Here is a 27,657-nt window from a genome sequence, read left to right on the forward strand (position 1 = left end):
TGCGCTGCTAAAACTCATGGGCCTCGCCCACGGGTCCCACCCGCCTCTATCCTTCTAGTCCCACTAGTCTAATCACTCTCGCTCGGGCCTCGCCCATGGGTCTCACCCAACCATACTACTGAGCAACCCTGCTCTCAGGTCTCACCTACACTGCTAATCTCATACGGGTCTCGCCCACGGGTCTCACCCGACTATATCCTGGAGAGGCCTCTCCCAAGGTCTCACCTCTTTAGGGCTATACAGGCAAACTCCCTACCATTCTCATCCACTACCTATTCCTGATCCCTATCAGATCACTAAGAGATAAGGGCCTCGCCCCAACTCCGCTAACGAAGCTACTAAGGAATGTTACGGCTTACCCATAGTCTTACATCACCATCCATTGCTGACTCCTAGTGAATGCTACAGCTACCCCGTAGTCTCACAACACTTCCACCACTGACTGCTAGTGAATGCTACGGCTGCCTCATAGTCTTACATCACTTCCACCACTGACTGCTAATACGAAGGCACCCATGTTCCATTAGCTCTCAAGATCCTCATTCTGACTCCCTCGAGTCCTACGGGCGATCCACAACCTGAATTCCCAACCACATACTAACCATTACCGTCACACGTACTAGCTGATGGGGAGTTTCTCAAACTCCCAACCCTGAAATCCTCAATCCATCGAACGCTGAACTACTTCCTTTCCTTCTCGGAGGCCGCACACTCATTCTGGGTCTGCGTGCTCCTACCTTTGCACACTCGGAGGATTCTCCCCCACTTCGATCCTGCTTACCCCTTGTTGCTCAACACTCAAAAAGAAATCCCAATCCTTGCTACCATTCCATAATCAATCTGCTGAGGAACCCAAGCTTACCATAGCTAGGGATCTAACCAATCCATCTCTAACACTACACAACTCCGATCTAGCGAGACATACCAAATCCCTCCCAAGCATGCTAGAGTTACTGCATCCTATGCAACCTTCTCCAATAGGGCACATCCCCTCACTACCATTCGGATATCCAAGGTATGCAGATGGCATATAACTCGATCACAATCAACCGCTCAAAAATAAAATACTCATACCGATAATGATGCAGAACCATAACAATATAATCATGCACAAATAAAAGAAATGAAAACAGAAATCGCATACCTGCAACGTCCGGTGCTGATCGCGCCTCTAAGGTAGTCATCTGAAGAGCTCTGCCTCCCACCGCAGGCGCCTCTGCATGGCCTTGACGGCCGTCTGTGATCCTCAAAGTTGTAGGGGCAGGTGCCATCACCCGTCCTGCTGAAAACAAACTGGGGCACTGGGCCTTCTTGTGGCCCCGCTGATTGCAGTGAAAACATATCAAGTCTAATCCCTGTGTCGTGGTAGCTGTACAATCCTTGCTAAAATGACCAGTCTGACCGCACTTGAAGCAGCCAGACTCACCGCCGCTACCACTCCTGCACGCACCCCCGTGCGCCCTGCCACACTTCCCGCATCGGCTGCAGTCCTGATAATACCTCGATCTCGAATCCGATCCTTTGGGCCTTTTGCCTGAACTCGCAGCCACCTGAACCTCATCCGACTTCCTCTTTCGGATCTGCTACAAATTAATTTCCCTCTCCCTGGCCTGAGAAATCATATCTTCCAGCGTCTTACAGTTGGTTCTGCTCACGAACTCCCTGATGTCATCCCTCAACATCTCATGGTATCGAGCCTTCTTCATCTCCTCATCCGCGACATACTACGGTACAAGAAGAGCCCTCTCCCTAAACTTGGCGGTGATCTCCGCCACAGTCTCAGTGGTCTGCGTCAAATCCTGAAACTCCCGTGCCAACTGCTGCACCTCAATAATCGGCAAAAACTCTGCCTTGAACCTGGCCGAGAAATTGCTCCAAGTCATCGCGTCCAACGCGACATCATCCCCCAAAGCATGACCAATCTCCTCCCACCAATCCCTCGCTCTGTCCTTCAGAAGACAGGAAGCGAGTCTGACCTTGTCCCCCTCAAGACACCAGCTCGTACGGAATGCGTTGGCAACATCAGCCAACCATCTGCTGCTAGTGATGGGGTCCCTAGCCCCATGATAATCTGGTGCCCCGCAAGCCCTGAACTCCCGAAATGTCAAGGTACGCGCTCCCATCAAAGCCATCATCTCAGTACGGAAGGCTCCCAGCCTCTTATCCAAAATCTCCAATATACCCTCCTTGACCGTGCCAAAGATCATAGGAGTCTGATTCAAAATACTGCGCGTAACCTCGGCGGATATCAACTCCCTCATTCGCTCCTCGAGCTGCTCGGCCCCTGAACCCGAGCCTGATCCCTCTCCGGCGCCTGATCTGCCCGCTGGTCTCTCTCACAATGTCACAATACTGAAAATATAATACATCCACTATCAGAAAACTCATCACTGCTGCGAGACCAAACACACTCCCTACTAGGTTCCCGGTCTTGTCTTGGCCTTTCCCGAATCGAGTACGGATCCTCTTCTTTCAGTAGTACGGGCCCATACTACCTTCCACATCTATCCGTACTTTCCTCAGGAATTGCTTTGACTCCACCAGGTCCCTTATCCACTACTACTGCTCCCAGCAGTATCTCATCCTAGGCTTACCCTAGGGAAACCTCTGACTCAACTCAACCAGTCCTCAGCTGTTGAAGGTCTCCTTGTGATGCCAATTACCCATCACCTGGATACCATCACATGTGACGAGGCTCAGATAATCCTTCAAGTAAAAGACTCGTCCCTACAACGGTTGGACTCAAACAAGAGCTGCACAATAGGGCCAAATCCAGCACTCTGAGATTATTCAACCCTGATCACATGTGACATGACGTATCCACCTAATGGCTAACTCCCATCACTCAAAATCCCACAATGCACAAAGAAAGCAGCATTCAGACAACGAGAAAATCTAACCATAACATACTCAAGCAATCATATCCAAATAGCAAGAATCCAAACTAGCATGCAACACAAACTCATAAACTCAGGCATAACCTAAACAGGCTATCCTACTACTGTCTAATCAGCACTATCATGCAGCTCAAAACACATATAATAGGCACATAAGGCATCATTCCTAGATCCTTAGTCCTAATCTAGCATGTTGTTCTATCAACTGATAATCATAACATAAACTTGTATGGGTATTTTGGGGTACTTACTTGAGCTCGGTTGATTGCTTGCACCACACCCTTTTTCTCTTCTCAAAGTTCTTTCCTTTCTGAATTTTTTTTTTTGCTTTTCTAAAACAGTTTTCTTTCCCAAAACTCTCTTTTACAAAACTCTCTTTTCATTTTGAAAACTTCTATACCAATCCCTCAGTTTGAGTTCAGACACGCTCGAGAGCATGTCCGAATCCCTCAAACCAAGGCTCTGATACCAACTTGTAGCGTCCCAAAATTCAAGACTAAAAATTTCTTTTAATAAAACATTACTTTAAGCAAATTCATCATTTCAAATCATAAACAGAGTATTAGTTTCCAAAATACATGTTCGTTATCAGAGTAAACTTTCCTAGGCTGTCTAAACTATGGTGTGTGTCATGCGATCACCTCGAGCTCTTCCCTCCGCTACCGGAAGTACCTGAAACCAAAACTGAAAACCGTAAGCACGAAGCTTAGTAAGTTCCCCATCCTACCACATACCATGCATAACCACATACTGCACATAATGGGCCACGCCCGCTATCCTGGGCCTCGCCCGCTACAACGGCCCTGCCGCTCCAGGCCCCGCCTGGCTTTGAGCCCCGCTCGGATACAGATCTGTTTCGCTTAGGCCTCACCTGTCATAGGGCCTCGCCCACTAACATATAATAGCACATAAACATATCACATCACATCACAAAAGCTCAACACATACTAACGGATATTGTCCTAAGGCCTCGCCTATCTCTGGGCCCCGCCCTTGTCCTGCTACTGATGATTCATGGAACCCCGTCCATACTCCTGCTGATAGTGAGGTACGGGCCTAGCCCACCCTCACTCCTTCCCTAACTTGGGCCTCGCCCCTGATCTGCTGCTACTGAGATGTGGAACACCATCCATACTCTGCTATTGGTGAGATACGGGACCTCGCCCACACTCACCTCCCTACCAGGCACATACAAGTATCACACAGACAACAAGTATAAACTATCACATAAACCATTCCTTGGGCACCCGTCCTCTATCATTGGACCTCATCCCGTATATCATACTAGCATACTGTGCCTAGGGATAACCCCCGGGTCTTCTACTCATAACTACATGGGCCGGCATTGTGGCCGTAGACCCATTCATACAAAGGGAAACTCACCTGCACTGGCTGAACTTGCTGATGATCCCCCTAGCCGCTGCCCGACAACTCTCTAAACTCCGGCTCCACCCGCTCCCCGAGCTACCAATAACAATGCAACACTGAGTCTAACTGTAACGCCTGTGTTTCCGGACTTGCCATTTTTTAGTAATGTTATAGTCTAGGTTAACCTTTGTAACCCGTTTTGAAATAATAAAAGTGTATTATTTGAGTATTATGTGTTTTGTGCTTAATTGCTTAATTATGTGGTTTGATTAATTAAGAATAAAAATAAGCGTCAAAATTAAAGTGTGAGATAAGCCCGATATCTTTTCATAAAGTTGTAGTGGTCGAAACAAGGATTCCGGTGATATAAGGAATGCCGAAATCCGAGTTATAACGAAGAAGTTATGACATGTCGAAGTTTCGCGACAGAACCGACACGACCCAGCGTGACGTAAATAGTGAATTTAAGGTAGATAGATATCTATCCTTAGTGACCTAAATGAGAATTGAAGATCTCATCGATAGTAGTGCAACGACGGAAAGACGGATGGAATCGGAGTTCAGATGAAGGAGTTATGAATTTCGAACAGAGTTTTCCTGTCCCGGCCTACTAAAGATATTATATAAGTAATATACTTATAATATATTAAAAATAAAGTCAAAATTAGCCAATGGAGTCTAAACGAGAGTTGTAGAGCATAATCTCACCTTCGCGGCGATATAAAGAACGTCGAAAACGGAGTTCGTATGCGAAAGTTATGAATTTCTGAAGTTCGGGGCGCGAAACCCCAAAACTGTCAGAGACCACGACGTGGCAAGCAGTGCCATGACGTGGCAAGTGTCCTGACACCTCTGGAAGGCCCCCAGATGCAACTTGGGATGACGCATGCAGTGACGACCAAGCCCACGACGTGGAAAAAGGTTGCCACGACGTGGCAAGGGCCAAATTTGCCCTATAAATAGATTTGAAGGGCCAGCCGTTTAGGGTTGCTATTTTCTCTCTTCTCTCTCCCGTTTTGCATCGTTTTGCGTGCCAGAAATATCCCGAAGCCCCGGTATTGTTCCTGAGCCCCGAGGCATGTCCCGAGATCCCGAAGATCCCGAGAAGTGCGGTTCCCGAGCCGAAGCTCTGCCCGCGAGAAGTTCGATTTTTGAAGAGATCTTCCAGATCTGCTGAGGATTACTACTTTTTCAAGTCGTAGTGTTGTCCGGTCATCTTCTGATCAAGTGAGTGTGTGGTTACTTTCTTCTAACGCATAATTATGAAGTATTTTATACGGAATACGTATTATGTGTATAATTTTGTGGTTATGTGTGTGAATGTGTATTCACTTTCTTCTAACTCATAGATATGATTTATTCTCTATGAGATATGTGTTATGTGTGTGTGTGCCTCATCTGTTATGTGAAATATGTGTTGATTAAAGCATGCTATACAGGTTTTTAAACTATGTATACAAAATGTATATTTTATCTACTAATATGTTGGGTAGAACATGGGTAGATAGTTGGTGTGTAATAAACAGATGAGAGGCCTCGTTGTTGTTTGATTTAGTCATCTAGCGGAGTTTAGATGACGACCACATACTTTTCTAGACAGTCTTGTGGAACACTAGCAGGCTCGCCACCTGTAGGTGTTAATGAACTTGGGTGTTCATTCGCTGTACTCCATCCCCCTCATGGTTGCCTTATTTGACTTATATTGCTGAGGTACCCCCGAAGCATGTGTTGTCGCCCCGATGAAATATTCTTAGACTAGGTCCCTTGTGTTAGTTGTTTTAGGGACATAAAGTGAGAATAACGGGAATGGGTAATTGGGTTATTGTTGGTTGGTGAAAAATTAAATATGATTATTTATTGTGGGTTGAAAACCCTATATGCTCACCAGGCTCCCAAGCCTGACCCACTCAGTTTTATTTGTATTACAGGAAGTGGCGCGAGGGCATGAGATGGATGAACCATCAGTTGTTTTGTTTACAAGTCTGTATATGTATATATTTGTTGAATGACTTGTAATGTTATCGTTTATGCTTATTGGTCTGTATCGGAACATGACACCTCGAGTTTTGATTATATAATGAAAAATACATTTCTTTTATGAAATGCTTTGGTAAACATTGTTTTATCATGTTTTGTTTTTGGGAACAAATTCCGCAACTCTTTCAAATCAAAAGGATTTACTCTGAAAATATTTTTAAAGCATAAATGAAAAACGGTCTTTTCTGGCCGAGATTTTGGGGATGTCACACTAACTGACCCTCGAAAGACTACCAAGTCAACTCTGGTCAAAGTCAAAGTCCTGGTCAAAGTCAACCTTCCAGGTCAACCCTACTCGTCGAGTCACCCTACTGACTCGTCGAGTTCATAAGTTCAGAGTCCTTCCACTCGCGACTCTACTCGCCGAGTCAGTCCATGACTCGCCGAGTCTACCGATTTCCGAGTCCTGACCTGTCCAACTCACCGAGTCTCTAATCGACTCACTGATTCGAGTCTAAACTCGAAGGGTTTGGGGTTTCGCGACCTGACTCGCCGAGTACAAGGCAATCTTCATCCAACTCGCCGAGTTCATGCCCAACTTCATCCGACTCGACGAGCTGTTCATCCCACTCGTCGAGTTCCTCCTCATCTTCAAGCTACTCGCCGAGTCCACTGAAAGGACTCGCCGAGTCCATCCGATCCTTCATACATGCATAGGACTTTTGAGTCATGCAGGGACTCAAATCTGTAAATCTACCCTTCCCAAGCCTATTCCTCACGTAAAGTTGCAAACTTTACGTGTAGAGAAGGAGATCTAGGCAAAATACACCATAAACTAGGGTTTAAGGCAAGGAGGCTCCATAATCAACTCAAGGGCTGCTACTTTATGCTTCTCAAGACCATAATATGCTTAGATCTAAAGTAGCAACTTCAAATCTGGCTTCTAACTCAAAATAATAACATTATGGCTAAAAAGCCCCAACAACCACACATAGATCTAGGTGCAAAAAGGGGTCCAAGAACTAGTTTATTACCTCCAAATGCTCAGAATGAACTCACAATCCCAGATCTATAGTCCCTTCTTGCTCCTCCAAGTTCCTTCTTCCTTCTCCAAGCTTTAATGCACCTTCCAAGGCAACAAATGGCTCAAAAAGAGGATATGGCGGCTAGGGTTTAATGTTCTGGGTGAAAGAGGCATTAAAGGAACCCTAGGGGAGAGAATGAGGCGCTTAAATAGGCTCCAAGTCCCGAATTTAGGGTTTTCCTTGCATAGACCAGACTCGCCGAGTCCACTTGGCCGACTCGCCGAGTTGGTCACTTACACCTCGACCCGGATCCCGCTCGGACTCACCGAGTCGACCCCTAAACTTAGGGCTGTCTTTCCTTTCTTGGCCTTCAAAAACTTTGGGTGTTACACTCTTAAGCCCAAACTTGAGATCCCTAGGCTAAATACGCCTAAGATTCATAAAGTCTCAAACTTTATCACATGGGACGTCCAAAAGCTCTTAATCTAAGGTCTTAATCCATTAAGACCTATATATCTCACACATGGAACAATTACAGCCCTTGGGACCTCATTTTTCTCACTCAAGACCTCTCCAAAGGTCTGAAAGGACAGATAATCTCGGCCAACACAAAGCATGAATCAAGATGAGAACTTTGGGACAAGAAAGATGCTAAAACTTCACAACACTTAGATCTATGCAAAATAAATGGCAAGAAAGAAGCTTTATACCTCAAATAAGCTCCAAATGATGATATCTCTTCAGATCTACAAGCTCCAATCGTTCCTTTCCTTCTTTGACAACTTCTCCGTTCTTCTTCTAGCTTTCCTTTTGCCAAAATGAGCTTTCCAAGGCCAAATACACCCAACAATGGAGGGAATACGGGTTTCTAGGGTTTCTGAGGTTAAGGGTGAGCTTAAGGAGGCTAGGGTATGCACCAACATGTTCCTTATATAGTGGCTGACCCTAAATTTAGGGTTTTAGAACTCTGAGAGTACGTTAGGCGTACTCAACCTTGCACCCGCGTCACTTACCCAATTACGCTGGGCGTAATCCCAGCTTACGTTGGGCGTACTCGGCGAGTCCCCAAATTTCATACTTGCCCCTCATTTTCCACTTTTCCCACAAGATGACCAAAATATCATTTCTCTTAAATCCCAGGGACTCACAATTAGGTATTCTTAGGAACGGGGCGTTACACCGGTTCTTAGCCAAAGCTCCCGGTAAGTGAGTTATGCTTACCCTACTTTAAGTATAGCTTATGTTTAAGTTCAATATCGTTATTATGAACTTATAAACTATATATATATATATATATATATATATATATATATATATATATATATATATATATATATATATATATATATATATAGGGTTGTTGGATTTCAAAACAGCTTAAATGCTAAAATGGTCATGCCCTCCGGTGTTTCATATCTGGACCCTGTCTGTAGATAGTGGTTGAAAAGTATTGTTTAACACTTATAAAAAAATGTCCCTCGTAAATAGTCGTGATAAATATTAGACTAAAATCTAGTGGTAATGATACTAGGCTTCGTCGATGAAAAATATAATCGTTAGAAGCGAAGCGCTGTCCGAGTTTGGAACAAGTGAGTGCATAGTTAATTTCATCTTACACATAGATATGAAGTATTTAATATAAATTACGTGTTAAGTGTGCATATTATCTGTGTTCCTGATATCTATGTTGGATGAACGATTTATACACGTTTTAAATTATTTAAATCGTATATGTATTTTATATCTACGAATATGCTAGGTAGAACATGGGTAGATGAATGATGAGATATGAAAGATGATATATATGAATATTGGCGACTGTGCCACAACTCGTAGATGCTTTTGAACTATGATGTGCCACAACATGTAGATGCTTTTGAACTACGATGCACTTTAAACATCCTAGCAGTTTCGCATAAAGGATAATATCGGCAGCTGCGCCTAATAGAGAACATCAAAATCCTGGCACTGCACCTAAATGATAATATTGGCAGTTGCGCCCAATAGAGAACATTATAATCTTGGCAGTTGTGCCTAAATGATAATATCGGCAGCTGCGCCTAATAGAGAACATCATAATCCTGACAATTACGCCTAAATGATAATATTGGTAGCTATGCCTAATAGATAACATTGGCAGTTGTGTCATTGGCAACAATGGACTTCGTGCCTATTCCTTAAGAGAATCCTTAGGAATGAACGAATAAAGGATAGCTGATTCATAGGGTAGATCCTTAAGAAATAAAGAAGATAATGAGGATTGGTAATTGGGTTGACTGATTGATAATTAAACATAATAGTTATATTATTTTGGATTGAAAACCCTATGTACTCACCAGGTTTCTCAACCTGACCTACTTAGTTTATTTGTATCACAAGTGTCAATACGAAACTACATTACACTGAGGGATTAAAGGAGATGTAAAGCACTAGTGTCATGAATGTTAGGTCTGTTTATGCTTATATTTCCGTATTGATAATGACATCCTAAAGTTTTAATATATGCAAAAAGAATACATTACTTCGGAAATGCTCTGATGATATATTTATCATGTTTTCTGGGAACAAATTCCGCAATATTATTCTTTAAAATGAATACTATGATTTTCAAATAAACATAAATAAAATTTTTAAAATGACCGTGAATTTGGAGATGTCACACTAGGCTTAATGAATTTTATTATATAAAGACTAAAGTTTATGAAAGACAAATATGTTTGGTATGTATGTAAAAGTGTAATGTACTTGATTTTATAAAGATATATGTTTCAAAATAATGAACATATGTACATGTATAAACTTTATGCATTTAAACATATAAATATACATGAATGGTAATAACTTGAATCTTTGAAATACTACAAAATGTTATAACATGCTTGTTATAAAATACAATGTCACATAAAAATCATATATTTTTGTATCATGTAACATTTGTCGTGTAGACTAGTTATTCCACGATAAAAATTTCATAATATGTTTACAAAAAGTTTATACTATTTATTTGTCACAATATGTTAAATTTTTAAATAACATTTTTATAAACTAGATTTATTTTATTTTCGCATAAAGGATAATACATTTGAATAAACAAAATATATAGGCACATGTAATCCCCCTTGAAATAATTAAAATATTAAAAAGTGACCGTAAACACTCGCTCTTGAAGCGTGAGTTCCATTTGTTCGAATTCGGTTTCTTTTGAGAAACCTGTCGTGAGAAACCACAATTCAACCATTCTTGAACTTTGAAATACTCTCGGGACCGTTTCCTAACAAATATAAATTATTGAGAGTTGTTTGGTAATTTAATTAACCAAAATAGGACTGATTTGGTTAATATAATTCAAGGGAGGGACTGGTTTTGTAACCTGAACAAACTATAGGGGCTAGTATGTAACTTCTTGAATAAATGGGACTGTTTTGATTGATAATTATCAAAGTATGGGTTGTTTTTGAATAAATGGGATCATTATTTGGGGGATTAGAACTGATTTTAAATCAAGGTTTAATAGTGGGGGTAGTTCGGTCCTTTCATACACTAAATGAAATTAGGGCTTAAATTACATCCCGTGTTTTCGTTTATCGGGCAAAGAACGTCAAATGGAAGCAGTCGATGAATGCGATTTTGAAAGGAACATGAGGGCAGACGAACGAATATAACGAGGGGAAGCTACTCCGGTCGTTTGGTCGATCGATTCCGAGAAGGAGAGATCGTCTCCGGGGATCGACGAGGACGAAGAGAGGGAAAGGGGAAGGCAGCGAGGCTGCTGTGGTCTCGGTCGGCTTCTAGGTGCGAAGGAGAAGGAGCGATCGGCGACGAGGGAGTTTGTCTTCGGGGTTTGACGAACAGGTGGGGGTTTCGGTGGCATTGGCTCGACGAAAGAAAGGGGGAGGGTGCGAGGGGTGGGTCGTCGGTCTCAGTGGGTGCTGCGCTGAGGCGATCAGTGGTTGAAAAGGGAGGCGCCTTCGGTGCTTGGCTGGACCGAAGAGGAAAAAGAATGCAAGCATCGGGGGTGGGGCGGTTGCTCCGATTGTAGCAGGTCGGTAGATAGGGGGCTGCTTCGGCAGCTCCTCTCTCTCTCTCTCTCTTGTTTGTTTGTTTGTTTTGGCATTCAATCAAATGGATGGTGATACAGGGCAGAATAATCGATCAAAAGGAGTGTTTGGGTTTCTTTGTTTGTCATGTAAGGGAACACGAGAAAATGGGACTGTGATCGTGGCTAGAATAGAGAGGGGAAACAACCTCCTTCTTTGGTCTTTACCTGATATCGAGAGAAAGAATGCAAGTGAGAGTGAGATGGGGATGATTGAAGGCAGTGAAAGCTATGAACACGTGAAGTTTAAAACGATCAACGGCAAAAGGAAAAAAGGAAGAGTTGTAAATTTTTATAATAGACGCACATGTACCGGATTATAATAAAACTCACTTCCTTTTTTTCATTTAAAATTTTTTTTAGGCCAAGTTTTTTGTCGAAAAAAAATCCGAATATACCGTTGTTCACGATTTTTCATCCTCTTTCCATAGAGATCCATGATGATATATAAAAAACGATTTTTTTTTCGATAAAAACCCACTTAATTTTCTTATTTTTTTCAATATTTAAACTTTTTTTTATAAAAAAAACTAATTATACCAAAAATATTAATTTTTTGTACTCTATTAGTAAACATCAACATCGAATTAAAAAAAAAAAACCTTGAACAATGTAGATTCACACTGTGAATCTAAACTGTAAATATTTCAATTTTTAACATTTACAATATGAAAAATCTCGAACAGTTCAGATTCACGTTGTGAATATGAGAATGTTCACAAAAAAAAACACCTCGATCAGTGTAGATTCACATTGTGAATCTAAACTGTAAATATTTCAAATTTTAACATTCACAATGTGAAAAAGCTCCGATCAGTTCAGATTCACAATGTGAATCTGAACTGAAATATCGTTTTTTTTTTTTTAAATATGGATATGAATCTATGTTTAAAAAGTACAAAAAATATGAATTTTGATATATTTATTAATTTTTTTTCTAAAAAAAAATTCGTTTTTTATATATCATCATGGATCTCTATGGAAAGAGGACGAAAAATCGTGAACAACGGTATATTCGTTTTTTTTTTTTTTTTGATAAAAAAACATGGCCTAAAAAAATTTTAAACGAAAAAAAGTGGTGGGTTTTTTTGTAAATGGTGGATTTTTTGGTATAATTTGGTGTGTGTGCGTCCAATGTAAAAGTGTACATCTATTTTCTTGGCCGTCGATCGTTATGATTTCCGATACTCACGATTGGTTCATTGGTTAATTATGGTTCTTTATTGAACCTCACCATGTATATGTATTTACTTATTTTATAGATTATATATGTGTCATTTTATAGGTTAAATGGACGCATGTGAGTAGGATTTGGGCTTTATATATGTAACGACCATAAAATTTCAACCAATTTTAACTTTTCAAAAACAAGTCATTTTCTTAATGTTATTACAAAAAGGTTTTCAATACAATTATTATCAGAGTCTTCCCATAATCACATCATAAAACATAATCATGAGAAGCGGTACGATCACGCCTTTGCTTTACCACGGTCTCCTAAAGAACCTGAAAAACATTAAACCACAACTGTAAGCCCGAAAGCTTAGTGAGATACCCCCAAAATACCAACCACATATACCATACACGCATAACATGCCATATCATATCAGAGCATAGAACAGCCATGCACTTCGGGTCTACTGTGTGACTGGTCCGCCGCACCGGCCAACAGTCCACCTGATCCACCCTCCGAGTCTAGCCATATATATCGAGTCTGCAGTGTGATTGGTCCGCCTGCACCGGGCCTTCAATCCACCTGGTCCACTCTCTGAGTCTACAGTATGACTGGTCCGCCCGCACTGGGCCTTCAGTCGGCCTGGTCCACTCTCTGAGCCTCGGCACCTCTGGTCCGCCCTCTTGGGGCCTACAACCTATCCGGACCGCTCGTTGGGCCTTCGGGAAAACCTGTCCGCCCCGGTTATCTTGGCCTACAGCACAAAGCAGGACCCACCTTAACCCAACCCCAGTCCAACAACCATGTGCACATAAACATACAATCATATAACAATTCACAGTCAACAAGCCGATCTAGCAGATCACATAACATATCATCATCCTAACCAGGATACCGACCTAACCGGTCACTAGCATAGCATCATCCTACATACCAGGATACCGACCTTAACCAGGTCTCTAACATATATCATCCTAGCTACCAGAATTCATACATATCAAAGCAATGACATAACAACAAATACCTGGATCTCAATCCGATAAAGGGCCGGCCTTGGTGCCTTAGACCCTGTTGATATAGTGAGGATAACTCACCTCGCAACTGCTGAAACTCTGAACTGAAGAAGCAGATTCTCGAATCACCGCCTCACCGAAAATCCTGAACTATCCGAAGCAGCAAAACAACATTAGACCAAGCACATATCCTTCCAAGGGTAAATTGACCAATTTACCCCTTAACTTAATCCGGCCCAAGACTAAGGCCCACAATCAAATTATGAAAGGCCCAACACTAGATAAGCTCTCAAGCCCCCTAATGGCCCAAAGACCAAAAGTCCAAAGCAAATCCCAATATTGGCCCAATTTATTAAATTGGGCCTACCTCACTAAATGGGCCTAGACTCATGGTTCATAACGATTAATGAGTCCACAATACTCCATCCAAAATGTCCAGTCACGGCCCAAAAATCCAACAGCCCAATAACAGCCCATTCCCTAAGGCCCAGAATGAAAACCCAACAGAGGGAGTACGCTAGGCGTACCCTCCTTGGTACGCTGGGCGTACAACACTGATTCGCAATTGGGGATCGGGGCACAGACCCGTTACGCGGGGCGTACTCCTTTGTTACGCGGGGCGTAACCTCGCTGCTCAACAAGTCCACATAACTTCTTAATGGCTTAAGCTCTTAAGCCCAAACTTCATATCCTTAGGCCAAATATGCCTAAGATTCATAAAGTCTCAAACTTTACTACTTGGGACGTCTATAAAGCTCTTAATCCAAGGTCTTAATCCATTAAGACCTACTTATCTCACACATGGAACAACCACAACCCTTGGGACCTCATTCTTCTCACTCAAGACCTCTCCTAAGGTCTAAAAGGACAGATAATCTCGACCAACTCAAAACATGCATCAAGATGAGGACTTTTGGGACAAGAATGATGTCAAAACTTCACAACACTTTGATCTATACAATATCAATGTCAAGCAAGAAGCTTTATACCTCAGATAGGCTCCAAATGATGATATCTTTCCAGATCTATAAGCTCCAGCTACTCAACTCCTTCTTTGAAAACTCCCTCATTTCCTCTTCCAAGCTTAAACTTCCAAAATGAGCTTCCCAAGGTCAAGATCTCACAAAAAGGAATGGAGAGGCGTTCTAGGGTTTCTCTGAGGTTGGGGAGACTGATAATGAGGCTAGGGTTTGAGCCATTATGTTCCTTTTATAGTGGCTTACCTTCAAATTAGGGTTTTAAGACTTTGAGAGTACGCTGGGCGTACCTCTAGTACGATGGGCGTACTCGACCTTGCACCCGCGTCCATTTACTCACTTACGCTGGGAGTAACCCAGCCTATGCTGGGCGTACTCAGCGTGTCCCATTCTTCATATTGGCCTTCTTTTTCCCCTTTTTCTATAAAAGGACCAAAATACCCATCCACTTAAATCCCGAGGGCTCATAAATAAGTACTTTTAAGAACGGGGTGTTACAATATAAATAATAACCCAAAGTTGTTATCATATTTAAGCTTATCTAAATGAAATGTCACACCTTTTAATATATATATATATATATATATATATATATATATATATATATATATATACTACACTGAATTTTTGTTCATTAGACATAAATTATTGTATGATTTATTAAATCCATAGTAACTTATCTATAGTTGATCACAAGTTATTAGTTATATATCAATATAAGTGGTTATACCCAAAAATGAAAATATAATGTTATTTCTATCGTTAAAACTCATATTTGTTGGATTGGATAATAATATATTATTTCTAGAATATATTCATAATAACTGAAAGTATATCGAAATCAATAGTTTAAGGTTTCGTGATTAATAAATTAGAAAACATCTGATTTTTCAACTATTATAAATATTTTTACTAAAATATTTCAAATACGAAATTAATTATTAGGCTATAGCGTGAGTCCAAAAATGCTTTCGAAATTTCTATTTGAGGTGTGCAAGTCTCTGAACGGATAAAAACTGTTTTAGCGATTTTTTTAGAAAATCAGTATTACACTGGTTTTGGATTTGCATACTAACTCCATTTTGAACGTTCTTTATATTTTTGGAAATAGAGAATTATGTACTACGAGACTAGAGTGTTTGTTTTTCTCACAAAGGCTTAAAACGAAATTTCAATTTTTCAGACGCATTCCTAGGGTTACAGTTTGAACTATTTGATTTGTTTGTCAGATTACATATTTGGAAGTAAGATACCATCCGGTATCTTATGATAGTTGAAATGAATTCATTTATTTTACAAAAGATGCTCTAAAACTCAATGAGTTAAATTACCAAGAGATTTACTGTGAACTTGACCGTTCATAGTCTTTGACATAAATTCCCAGATGTCGTAGCTCTGCTTGATTATGCCCCAAGTATGCATGGTATGCCCATCGTACGCAGGGGTTGTCCGAAATGTGCATGCAAAGGGGAGTACGTCGTACGTACCTTGGGTATGCCCAACACTGTCACACCCCAAAATCGGAACGGCGGAAACGTTCTGGGGTGGATGACGTCATGTGAAGTATCACAACACATGCATTATAGTAATCAAAGTACAACAAGACATTGCATTAATAGTAATAATTTTACATGGTTACATTAATACATCAATTCAAAGTAATACAAGTAATAGAATAAATACAACGCGGTACTAAGCTATCTTCATCAACAGCTCCGAGATGTACCTGTCTAATGCTAACCTGAGAATACAAGTTATTTGAAAAGCGAGTATCAACATTTTTACAAATGCTGGTGAGTTCATAAGCATTTAGTGACGTTTTCATTCAAATAACTTTATAAAGTAGTAGTTTAAGTGCTTACTGTATATTAGAGTTCTTTCCAGAAAATCCTATATTTTCTTTTATCAAAGCAGTCTTCTACCAAGACAGGTCAGTGTTATGTGATAAAAAGTGGTTTTCCCTTAATTGCTATCATTATCAAAATACTGAATTTGATTATTAAAGAAAGCAAGAGACAACAGGGAAATAACATATGCCTCAGCAGTGAGGACTGCTGACTAAGGCAAAGGGATCATAGACTCCAGGAGAGTATCGAACGAACGACACGCCTGGTTCAGTCTAACAAATAGAGACACAGACCCCCGAAGGTACCAAATGGAAGGTACAGCTGGTAAGGTCCAAAACAGTGAATACAGACCGCAGACAATATCAAATGAAAGATATGTCTAGCAAGGTCTAAAACAGTGAATACAATGAATACAGTGGATACTATGAATACAGTGGATACAGACCCCAGATAGCATCAAATGAGAGATACGTCTTGTAAGGTCAAAACAGAGGAGACAGACCCCAGACAATATCAAATGAAAGATACGTCTTGTAAGGTCAAAACAGTGTGACTCTGAAATTGATTTACCAGCATACAGTGTAAATTGCTGGCGAAATACAGTTACCTTAAGGCCATGAATTATAAGGTAACCCGAGATACTCGTAACCATACTAACCGACACTAGAGTACCAGACGCCCTACAAGCGTCTATATAATGTGACATTTGTCACCCCTTGGCTTGGTGAGCCGTGGACTGTAGCTAGCAGTCAGGGTGTGGGGGTGTCAATCCCGTATAGATCTATACACACAATGTCCGCTCTCCCTACAGGAGACTATGGTTACCAACTAGACGACGGAGAAGGCCGTGTCCTAAAGCTGCATCCCAAATAGTGGGTAGAGACTTCCAACTAGTGGGTTTCTAATGCAAGTGCTGAACTAGAGGTAGAGACTCATAACTGAACTGACTGAAGTAACCCATATGTCTATGCTTGTGTACATAATATATAACTAATGAATCAACGACCTTCGGATGGACATCCGATCCCACCAGACCACATCTCAACGAAGAAAAGGAAATAGGGCGGACAAGCCTTCCTAAGTCCTTCAATCATTATTTATATGCATCTATACAAGCACAGACATACATCTAACTACGCTTGAGTGTGTAACAAGTGGAATCATATCGTGAAGTATAAGTGTACAGTGAGACATCCGAGTCGTGAAGTATAAGCGTACAGAGTGGGATAATCGAATCGTGAAGTATAAGTGTACCAAGTATAAGTGTATCACGAAGTGGAAACGACGATAAGTGAAGTAAGAGCGTCTATCAAGTATAAGCGAAATAGAGACAATACCAAGTGTAAACGCATCACAAAGTGAAAGCGTTATCGAGTAGGAGTTTAAAAATAGGTATAAGTGAAGCAGCAGTAACTAACAAGTAAAAGTATACGTTGTGAAAGAGAACTTTGATTAAAATCTTGTAAAACCTTATACTCGGGGAAAAATCGTAATTTGTATTCTTTTGTAAAATATGTTTGTAAACCTTTGGAAATCTTTCTTAAACCAGTTTAAAATGAATTAGGACAAAACAGTATAAGTAAGAGTTTTGAAACAATGAAAACCTTTTAGAAAACCATTATAGTGTCCTACTCGGTAAAACAATGTACAGTGGTAAAATCTTGTGCATGCGGGTTATCAATCACATGTGATTGGTATGATAACTGGCATGTTTAACTTGTATTCCCCCCTATAAAACATGTTAAAACATTTAAAAGGTTCATTCAGGGGTATGAACTCACCTGGTGTAAGTAGGTCCGACGAAGGTGCCGTTTGGGTGTTCGGTGCCACGCAAGGACTTGAACACACACAATGACCTATTCAACATATGATAACATATGTTCACATACAATTAGTATATTTAATACTAATTTAAACAAATATACGCGCTCACAGGAGCGGAAAACACTTTGGTTAAGTGTTTGTGTGTCCCGGGTAGCATTTAAGGGTGTGTATGACTTAGGAATGGAGTTTACTCCCCAAGATTAAGCCCTTACTATAATGTTTACGGCCCAGGGACTACTCACCATGAGTTTATGGCCATAAACTCAAGGTGATGGGTTCTAGGGTGGTTTAAGGCTTCTACTTGTTCATGGGATTATTCTAAGCACTTTTCCAAAAAGGCATGAGTGAGTTTAAGGCTTCTAAGGGCTTCATTAGGGAGTTTACGGCCTAGGGACACTCCTAAGGGAGTTTATGGTCGTAAACTCTCATTCATTGAGTTTTGTGAAGTTTAAAGCCCCTAATGCCTTGCTAGTAATTTATAATGAAGTATGATGCTATTTTGGGGGATTAAAACTATCATTTGGATGTGTTTTGGGGAGTTTACGGCCTAGACACTTGCTTGGGCCGTAAACTCCTTTTTATCCCTCCATTTCTTGTGTTTAAGCCCTTGTTTCAATCCTAGTATTTTATAGTAAATGTCCAAGGCCATTTGGGGAACAAAAACCAACTTTTGGGCATGATTTGGGGTGTTTACGGCCTTGGTATAACCTGGGCCGTAAACTCCTTTTTCCCTTTCATTTTGATGTGTTTAATTGAGCTAAACCCAAAGTACTAAGTCCCTAAATTATGTATGAAGTCCTAGGGTGGTTTGGGAGTGTTTTTGGGGCTTTATGACATGTTTAAGAGGTGTTTACGGCCTTGGCATATTTCTGGGCCATAAACTCTCTTTTACCCCCTAAAATCACGTGATTTAATGTTTAAACACTCCTAGGCAAATCCCTTAATTTATTTCTAAGCCTTTAGGGACATTTTGGGGTCATTTTGGCCTCATTTTAGGTGTTTACGGCCTAAGGAGGAGCTTAGGCCGTAAACTCCTTTTCAACAGCTTCTAGGTTTGATTTCTAAGCTATAAACACGAATCAATATGTTTAGAATAAGCTAGGGTAAGCGGACTTACAATCTGGAAGCGTTTGGTTGCGGATTCGGGGCGAAAACGAGTCTAGAGAGAGAGTATAGAGAGAGTGTGTAAAAAGTCTCCAATGGACTCCACTCACCCTTATATAGGGTTCCGAGTCGGGGCTCAGTGGAATTTTACCCGATACTGCCGTTAAACGGGACTTTTGGTCGCACCCGATTTAGTGGTCGTAATAATAAAACTTAACATTTTCCAACAAAATGGAAATGTGTGTTATGTGTTTTTATTTCCTTTCATCACGACTTAATGGCCTATTAAACATGAACAATTGTAATGTTTATTTAATTGACGACCTCCAATTAACGGAACTTTTATAACTGGAATATTCCGTTAACGGTAACGGGGAAATGTAACGGGACAACTTGGGTTGTCACAAACACACTCATGTTTAGACCAACGTTAATTGAAATAATGGAAAGAACTCATACCTGGCGACTCGGGCGTTAAGTATGTGTCCTTTTAACTTGAAGCTAGTTGTGTTAGGAATTATGGGTTGCACAAGATCTGGTCCAGTGTCTTCACTAATTCGTCTCGTTTGCATGCCTCCATAGTCATGTCACCAATGTCCGCCATGTTGTTTTGGCTCGCTTTCTTTTTCTAATTCTGTTTTGGGCTCGTAACTTGCTTCCTTTTTGTTGAGAGTCTTCTCAAAACTTTCGAATTCACTTTCAAGAGTCTTGTTGCTTGATTCTCCAAGGTTTATTGTCTTCTTCTTATGGAATGCTGACTGAGGATCGTCAAACGACGATATGATTGGTGTTTTTGATCCTCGGGTCATAAATCACTGAAACAAAAACAGATGAAACGCGTAAAAAGAACAAAATGAAAAATAAAAATTAACTGCTTGATGAGCACGACGTGAAAAATAAAACGAAAATTAAGAAAAAAATAGACAAAAAATTTGTAACTTTCTATGAGATAAATCCCACAATAAGATCTAAAACAAATAGCAGATAAAAGTTAACTACAAATTGATCGTTCCTTGTCAACTGCGCCAAAAACTTAATGTGAGTAAATATGCACTAGTTTTAACCAACTAATTTAACTAATTATTACTCTTAAGGCATTGTACCTATCGGGTATTGAACACAATGAACAAAATTACTAGCTAGTTTTATCTACTAAAGTTACCTAAATTGCTATTTAATTAAAAACTAGTGTGTGAACCCGTGGTGAACCACGGGTCACGTTTAAGGTGGACGTTTGGCAGTAGCATAGAGCACCAGTGGGTGTTGATGGCGATATTGAAATATTGAAGAATTAAGCTAGCCATGAAAATCTTTAAAACGAGAAATAAGTTTGTTTAGTAGGTGCATTTGTTAAAGGATTGAAAATCGAAGTAGGTCATAAAGGTATTGGTTATACAATGTAGAATAAACTTGTATTTTATACGACATGAACACATGGCTATAATGATGAACATTAAACACTTTAAATACTACTAATTAAAAAGTAAAAGTTATTAAATATCATACTAATTCATAGATACAATAAATGATTACAACAATTGTTTGTATTTTTTTGTTTTAATATGATAGTTTCTATTGAATATTTACAAATTATTGTTTTATAACATAATATGAGAGTTTTATTGAATATGGATGAAAAGCAATATATATAAAGAGAGTATAGGTTAACTGTACGTACGGTGTGAAAAGATCACATAGTTTCAATATTGTTTGGCATGTGTTCCGTCCTCTCTTTTCCATGGTTTTTGTATTTCTCTCGTTTGGGACGTGGTTTTTTTGGTGTATCTGTGAAATATAAGATGTTATGTGTAAGATATGAATAAACTGTTTTAAGTTGTTTTTACCTCTTTGTTCCATCTGAATGCGTTTTCCAGTTTCACGTGATTTAGTAGGGGTGAGGGACTCCATAGTTGTTGAGGTTTGTTGTTCCATTGTTGTTGCAGGTGTTGGTTGTGTTTTTTTTGTTGATATGATTGTTGGTTGCGGAGTCTTTATGTCAGTGATAGTGGTGACTGTGAAACGGATATTATTAGTGGATGAAAGTTTTGTGCATTCCACATAGACATTCATTGTCAACCCTTTACAACGTTCGAGTGGTTCAGGCAAAGTTTTTCTATCTTGACTGGGAAAGCGGTCAATGAGTTCTTGTGCACTTGCATTTACCAAAGTACGGGTTGCTTCGTTAGACATGAAAACTGTTGTGGTATCTGTATTGTCTACGAGTACTGCTGAGATTTTATATATGTGGAAAAAGAAGTGATGTGTTTGTGTTTTTTATAGATACTTAAAGTTTACATGGGAGAGGGAGTACTTACAAAAGTTTTGGTTCATTTATTGGCCCATGGGAAACACAAAACCATCCATCACCTTTTTTGTGGGTTGATTTACCACATGTGGTACATGCTACGTGGTACCATACATCTTTAAATGTGATATCAGATAGTATGGTCTTGAAAACGTATACTTTGTCCTTGAATAGTGGTAGATGTATATTAGTGAATATTATGTTTGAAATAGTAGTACTTTACAAAAGAAAAGTACTCACCACTATTTGAGAGAAATCTGAGCTTTTTAAATGTTGTAATGTAGTATTTATCACAACTGTTGTTGATTTTGATTGAAATTGGGTACCAAATCTGTATTTATGGAAACTTTGTTAGTGAATATATAGACTATAGTTTGGTTAACTATGGTTGAGATTTGGTAGAAGCAGTATAGCATACCTTGTAATGAGTGTGTCTGTTTCGGGTATTTTGGGATTGACGTACATGTGTGTTGCGCTGGTGCTTGTCAATGTTAATCTTCCTGTGTAGTTAAGATGGTATTTTAGTTTAGTGCGAAATGAGTAGTATAATAAGGGTCCATTGTTACTTACCATTGTACATAGTGGACTTAACATTGGTGAAAGCTAGTACAACCGTGTTAGAGTTTGATGTAAGGGCATTTCTATTGAATTTGTCTGGCGAATCTATGCATTCCTTCCATAAGAGTATGGTAATCTCCTCCGCACTTAAACCGGTGTTGTCATCAATATTTATTAAAGGAAATAAAATATGTAATACGTTTTGGTATGAAGAGATATGTACTTACTTTTCATCAGTTAAAGTGATAACCATGAAAGGTTCCTCATTTTTTTTTGGCGATCTTTCATGTCGATGAGTACGCCTATAAAATCTGAATGTAATTGTAAGTTAAATTTTAGTTAGAAATGTAGATAGTAGAAAACTTTGCATAGAAGTGATGATGTTTGGGTTGATGTTATAAATGTACCTGGATGCTCCAAGTTTTTTTCTGCTATAATTTGTAAGTGTGATCTTGGACTGAAGCGGAACCATGTTAGAGGAAGGGCATTGTGGTTTGGAATTTCCTCAATTGTTGATGCTTCGCCAATATTCATGTGTACTGGGTGATTTAACACCTTCTGATATTTGTGTGGCTTAGTGCATGTATAGTCCTTAATACGATAACATCGAGAGACTATTAATGAAGTTTCTTTGCCTCCTTGATTTGTCTTTTGTGCTAGTAGTTGAATTGTATCTCCCTGCTCAAATAAATGTGTTAGGGTGGTTTTATACATGAATACTTTGTAGAAGAGTGTGTGTGTGTGTGTATATATATATATATATATATATATATATATATATATATATATATATATATATATATCCTTACATGCGTATCAATCACGATAAACCATGTCTCGTGCTTTCTAAATTGCAATGTCCATTTTCGCAAGACATGAATTTCAAGTGAAATTCCTGGTGAACCAAATTGAAGGTTTGATATTCTATCCATGGTTGAGGATATTGCTCTGCAAACAAAAAAAAACATTGTTAATGTTTACATATTACATAGATTTCATAGCATATATTTTAGGTATTAGATTATTATAATAAGTATAATTGCAAAATAGGTAGAAAAGATGTTAATGGGTGATAGAGTTTTCTTAGTAATTAGATGAATTGAAAACATAAATGTGGTGTAATAACCTCTTGCATATTAATCCTTGCTAACAAATCCTTGAAGACGACATTTCTAGTACAATTGAATGGTAATGCTTCTTCTTGTTGTAGCAAAATCTTTATTGAATCTGGTGAGGTAGCTCTTGACAAAGCCACATATAGTTGTCCGTGTGTGAAAACAGAGTTTGTGAGGTATAAACCTACCTTTTTAAGAGATTGGCCTTGACTTTTGTTTATAGTCATTGTGTAACATACTTTTAGAGGAAATTGTTTTCTGATAAATATGAAAGGTAGGTCAGAGGTATTATGTACAAATTTTATTCTTGGAATGTACACCCTTTTCCCAACAGATATTCCTGTTATTATGGAAGCTTCAATCACAGATGGTAATAATTGTGTGACAATCAAACGTGTTCCATTACAAAGACATTCTCTTTGATTGATATTCCTTATTAGCATAACTGGGGTATTAACTTTCAAAATTAATGTATGTGAAGGAATACCAGAAAAGTGAAGGTTGTTTAGATAATCTTGGGGATATAAGGTATCTAATTCTAAGCTATCATGGGTATGTGATTTAATAGAATCACAACTGTTGTATACCACCCCTTGACTATTAGTTTTTGATAGAATTAAAGCATTGACTTGGTCAGCTGTTTCATTTTTCGGACAAATAATGGCTCTAACAGATAACTCTTCAGGTGATGGATTGGAAAATAGATTTTTGCCATATACAAAATGTATTAGTGATTCTAATCCTTTGTCTCCTGATTCGATAAGGAAACAATGAGGTATTTGTATAATGTTTGTGCTTTCTGGATCATTCTTGTCTGGTGTTCCGATATTTCCATTTCCAATATCGAGAAGCCATGAAGCAAATTGTGATATTCGATCAACTTCCTTATTTGAATTGACCGTTTGGGATAAACGCATATTATGATGCAATTTGAATACTGTAAAATGTGACCATAGATAGGAATTAGGTAGAGTCATGCTAATTATCTGTGATTTTCTACTTTTAGGTTAAACAGGAAGAGTTTGTCGAAAGTCGCCTCCTAGGAGCATTGACATCCCACCAAAAAGATGGTTATCATTTGCAAGGACATCTTTTAGTGATTTATCTAGAAACTCAAAGCAACGACGATCACTCATTGGAGCTTCATCCCATATGATCATAGAAGTCTTCTTTAGGAGTTCTGCTAGCTGTGTTTTTTTTAATATTACAGGAAGACTTGTCTGTAAAGTCAATTGGAATAACAAATCTAGAATGAGCAGTACGACCTGAAGGCAACAAAAGGGATGCAATGCCTGAGGCGGCAACAACCAGTATAATCTTTCCCCTAGATCTAAAATATGAAAGTATAGTCGTCCATAAAAAAGTTTTTCCTGTACCACCAGCTCCATATATAAATAATAGAAGTTGCTTTTTGTTGTGTTCTGCATCCACAACTCTTTCATAAATTGTAAGTTGATCAGAATTTAATTGTGATACCATGGATGAATTTTGAGAATTCAAAAGATTTGTATCATAATTAGTCTCTTCAAGAAGAAGACAATTTCTGAGAAAGGAAAGTAGAGATGGAGATGGCATTGGCAATCCAAAGTCAGCAAGTGATTTGGAAGGTGTTGAAGCTAGTAGAGTTTTTTGAATTTCGAGAAGTATTTGTTGTTTTAGTGTATCAACATGTAGAATTACATTGGGATCTGTAGAATTTGAAGTGAATGTATGGGCTATGTCATCGCCCATTTTAGGTTTTGCGGCTTCCCATAACAAAAGAGGGTTTCCTACTTCACAATACAAAAGTAGATGAAAGAAGAGAGAACGAAGTTCAGATGAGGTTGCCCAAGATGATGCTTCTTCAAATGCTGTTAGCCACTCTTTATCGTTACCAGTTAACCCTAACGCTTCACATGCATCACGATAATTTGAGTATGTGTTTTCACGAACGGTTCTAATGTCATAAAATGATTTACATCCTTTTTGATGGAACAGTAAAATCCGTAGATAAAATAACTCCCCAGCAGTTGGATGTAGATATGCAAGTCTGCCAATGGTAGTATTTGTCGTGGTAGTCATATGAATCCATCTCTTATCTTTGTTGTCCCAACTATATTTAGAAGGGTAATCATTGTATGTCAAGTCAATTCCTCGAACATCACGTTGATTATTGTGCAACCATTCTGTTAAAGTCGTAACACCAAAATTGCGGGTATCAATTAAAGAGCCTAATTGACTATTTTCTTTGAAAATAGTAGGTTGCATCCCCTCTAAATGGACGGCCAAGACTTGTACTGGTGGATCTCGTTCATGAATGGGAAAATTGAGGATTCGCCATGCTGCTTCGTGTGGACATATATACCGACCATCAAGAAACGACTTGATTTCATTTACAACGACGGGTATGGTAGAGGAAGAAGCAGTAATATTTGCCTCTGATGTTTGAAGAGTGAAACGAACGCGATCAATCCCTTTTGAAATGTACTTAAATAAGTACTTAATCATCATATTCCATCCACAATATTCTACATTGATGTGAGCATCAAAGCGACTAAACAAACATTTATTGTACGACACTACAAATCCGTTATCAGTTATAACCCCACTTTGCAAGACATGATACGATCCAGCACGTCTTTTATAATGCACGTAACCATTTTCATCAAAAGTTGTTAATGGGTTCAACGGTTTAGGAAACCGTTTAACACATTTATCATCTACCATACATGGGGCACCAATATTTAGTGAACCACAAGGACCATGTAGCATGCATGTAGTAATAGTCCTATATAGTGCTGGTTCAAGTGTAGGATTAGGAAGCTCAGCGGTTATGTATTTATCAATATCTGCACCTTCTTGAATTCTAAAGGGTGATGTAACCCATAATAATGTATGACAATGTGGTAAGCCCCTTTTTTGGAATTCAATGGTGTAAAGATCTGTGAATAAAAATATTTTATAAGATGTTATATAAGACATAAAAGGAATAAAAGCAAAAAAATAAGAAGAATGAAATTAGAGAACAAATACTTACATGCACTAACATCTCCAAAAGTTTTGTCCTCTTTAAGGAAGTTAATGAAAGCACGAACTTTGATTCTAAAGATGCGTGCAATGATATCTGGTCTGTTTTGAATATCTCGTTGACCAATAGTATCCATGTATCTTCTATACTCAGGCCATTTCACATTGCAAGTGAAAGTGATGAAATATTGTGGCTTACCATGAACCTTGCAAATGGCAAGAGCGTCTTGATAGTGTTTATACATATACCTAGGTCCCCCAACGAAACTTGCAGGTAGAAATACACGTTTTCCAATGACACGACTATCTGTATCACCTTTGGACAAAGCGTCGTAAACACCGCTGATGTACTCTATACGTAATTGTTGCTGATGTTGTTCAATAAAGTCAAGTCTAGATTGTTCAATGCAAGTATAGGCATCCACTAAATACTGGTGGAAAAGCCGGCGTGAACGTAAAATAAGAGAGTAAGTGTGTCGGTCATGAATTTGATAACTGTAATACATATTATTTGTCAAACTTCTGTTAGAGTTAATACGTAGATGCAAGGTAGGAGACCAGCCTTCTTCACCATATGGGAATAGTAATGGATACTGCAAAGGCATGTAAGTAGGATGAAGCTTACTGACACGATGAGGTGACCCAGATTTTGAATAGACAATAATGTCATAGACAGCCCCAGTAACGTCATCACCACAAACAATACAACCTAAACTTCCAGGGGCCGGTGGCCCATATCTTCTGTCAGGTACAACATTAAATAAACGTACACCATATGAATCTAAATTCATTGACCGAGCTATTTCTTTTGCTGTCTTAAATGTACGAACATACTCATTATGTGTATGTAACATATGACTTAAGGAATCTACAACATCTGCAGATAAAAGTACTTCCCCCTCTCCATGAAACGAATGAAGTCTATTAGCAACCTCATTTTCAGTATCACACATGTACAATTGGAGAAAATGGGGTTGATGAATGTCTTGAGGATAAAAAGATCTTATCCAGTGGTATATCTGACCACTAACCTTAAACACATATGGTGCACGACCTTTTTTGATTGATTCGTCTTCGTTTGCACCAAAAGACGTCATAGAGAACATGGAATTATATGCTCTTATGTTATGCATGAAGTGATCGTCTTCGTAGAATTGCATAAGCACATTAGGCGGACGAAGAGGGTAAGGAAGAACTACATTACCCGACTTACAACATTTTGTATATCGTGGATGATTCGCTCGGGATAAAAACAATACTCTCTCATGATACCAAAAAAAAAGCCCCACAATACTCACATATGCAGGTACAATTCCCACAGTCATAATAAAAAGGCAATGTTGGTATCTCTTCCAAAAGTGAACTCCTGCG

General features: G+C 39.2%; 2 protein-coding genes across 2 annotated transcripts; both read right to left on the reverse strand.

The window, feature by feature from the left end:
* Window positions 1-20,920: 20,920 nt before the first annotated feature.
* On the reverse strand, window positions 20,921-22,311 carry LOC145070062 (uncharacterized). Its single transcript, XM_079016986.1, has 6 exons — window positions 22,178-22,311; window positions 22,026-22,107; window positions 21,848-21,938; window positions 21,618-21,772; window positions 21,147-21,454; window positions 20,921-21,087 (listed from the first exon to the last, which is right to left on the reverse strand). The coding sequence occupies exons 1-6, from the start codon at window positions 22,185-22,187 to the stop codon at window positions 20,993-20,995; spliced, it is 741 nt and encodes a 246-aa protein (XP_078873112.1). The 5' UTR covers window positions 22,188-22,311; the 3' UTR covers window positions 20,921-20,992.
* Window positions 22,312-23,255: 944 nt separating this feature from the next.
* LOC145066818 (uncharacterized) lies at window positions 23,256-27,239 on the reverse strand. The gene is made up of 3 exons (XM_079014082.1): window positions 26,297-27,239; window positions 24,489-26,201; window positions 23,256-24,217 (listed from the first exon to the last, which is right to left on the reverse strand). The coding sequence occupies exons 1-3, from the start codon at window positions 27,237-27,239 to the stop codon at window positions 23,256-23,258; spliced, it is 3,618 nt and encodes a 1,205-aa protein (XP_078870208.1).
* Window positions 27,240-27,657: the final 418 nt, after the last annotated feature.

The sequence above is a fragment of the Lactuca serriola genome, chromosome 8 (genome assembly GCF_051521515.1).
Source record: "Lactuca serriola cultivar US96UC23 chromosome 8, Lser_US96UC23_V15, whole genome shotgun sequence".
Classification (NCBI taxonomy): Eukaryota; Viridiplantae; Streptophyta; class Magnoliopsida; order Asterales; family Asteraceae; genus Lactuca; species Lactuca serriola.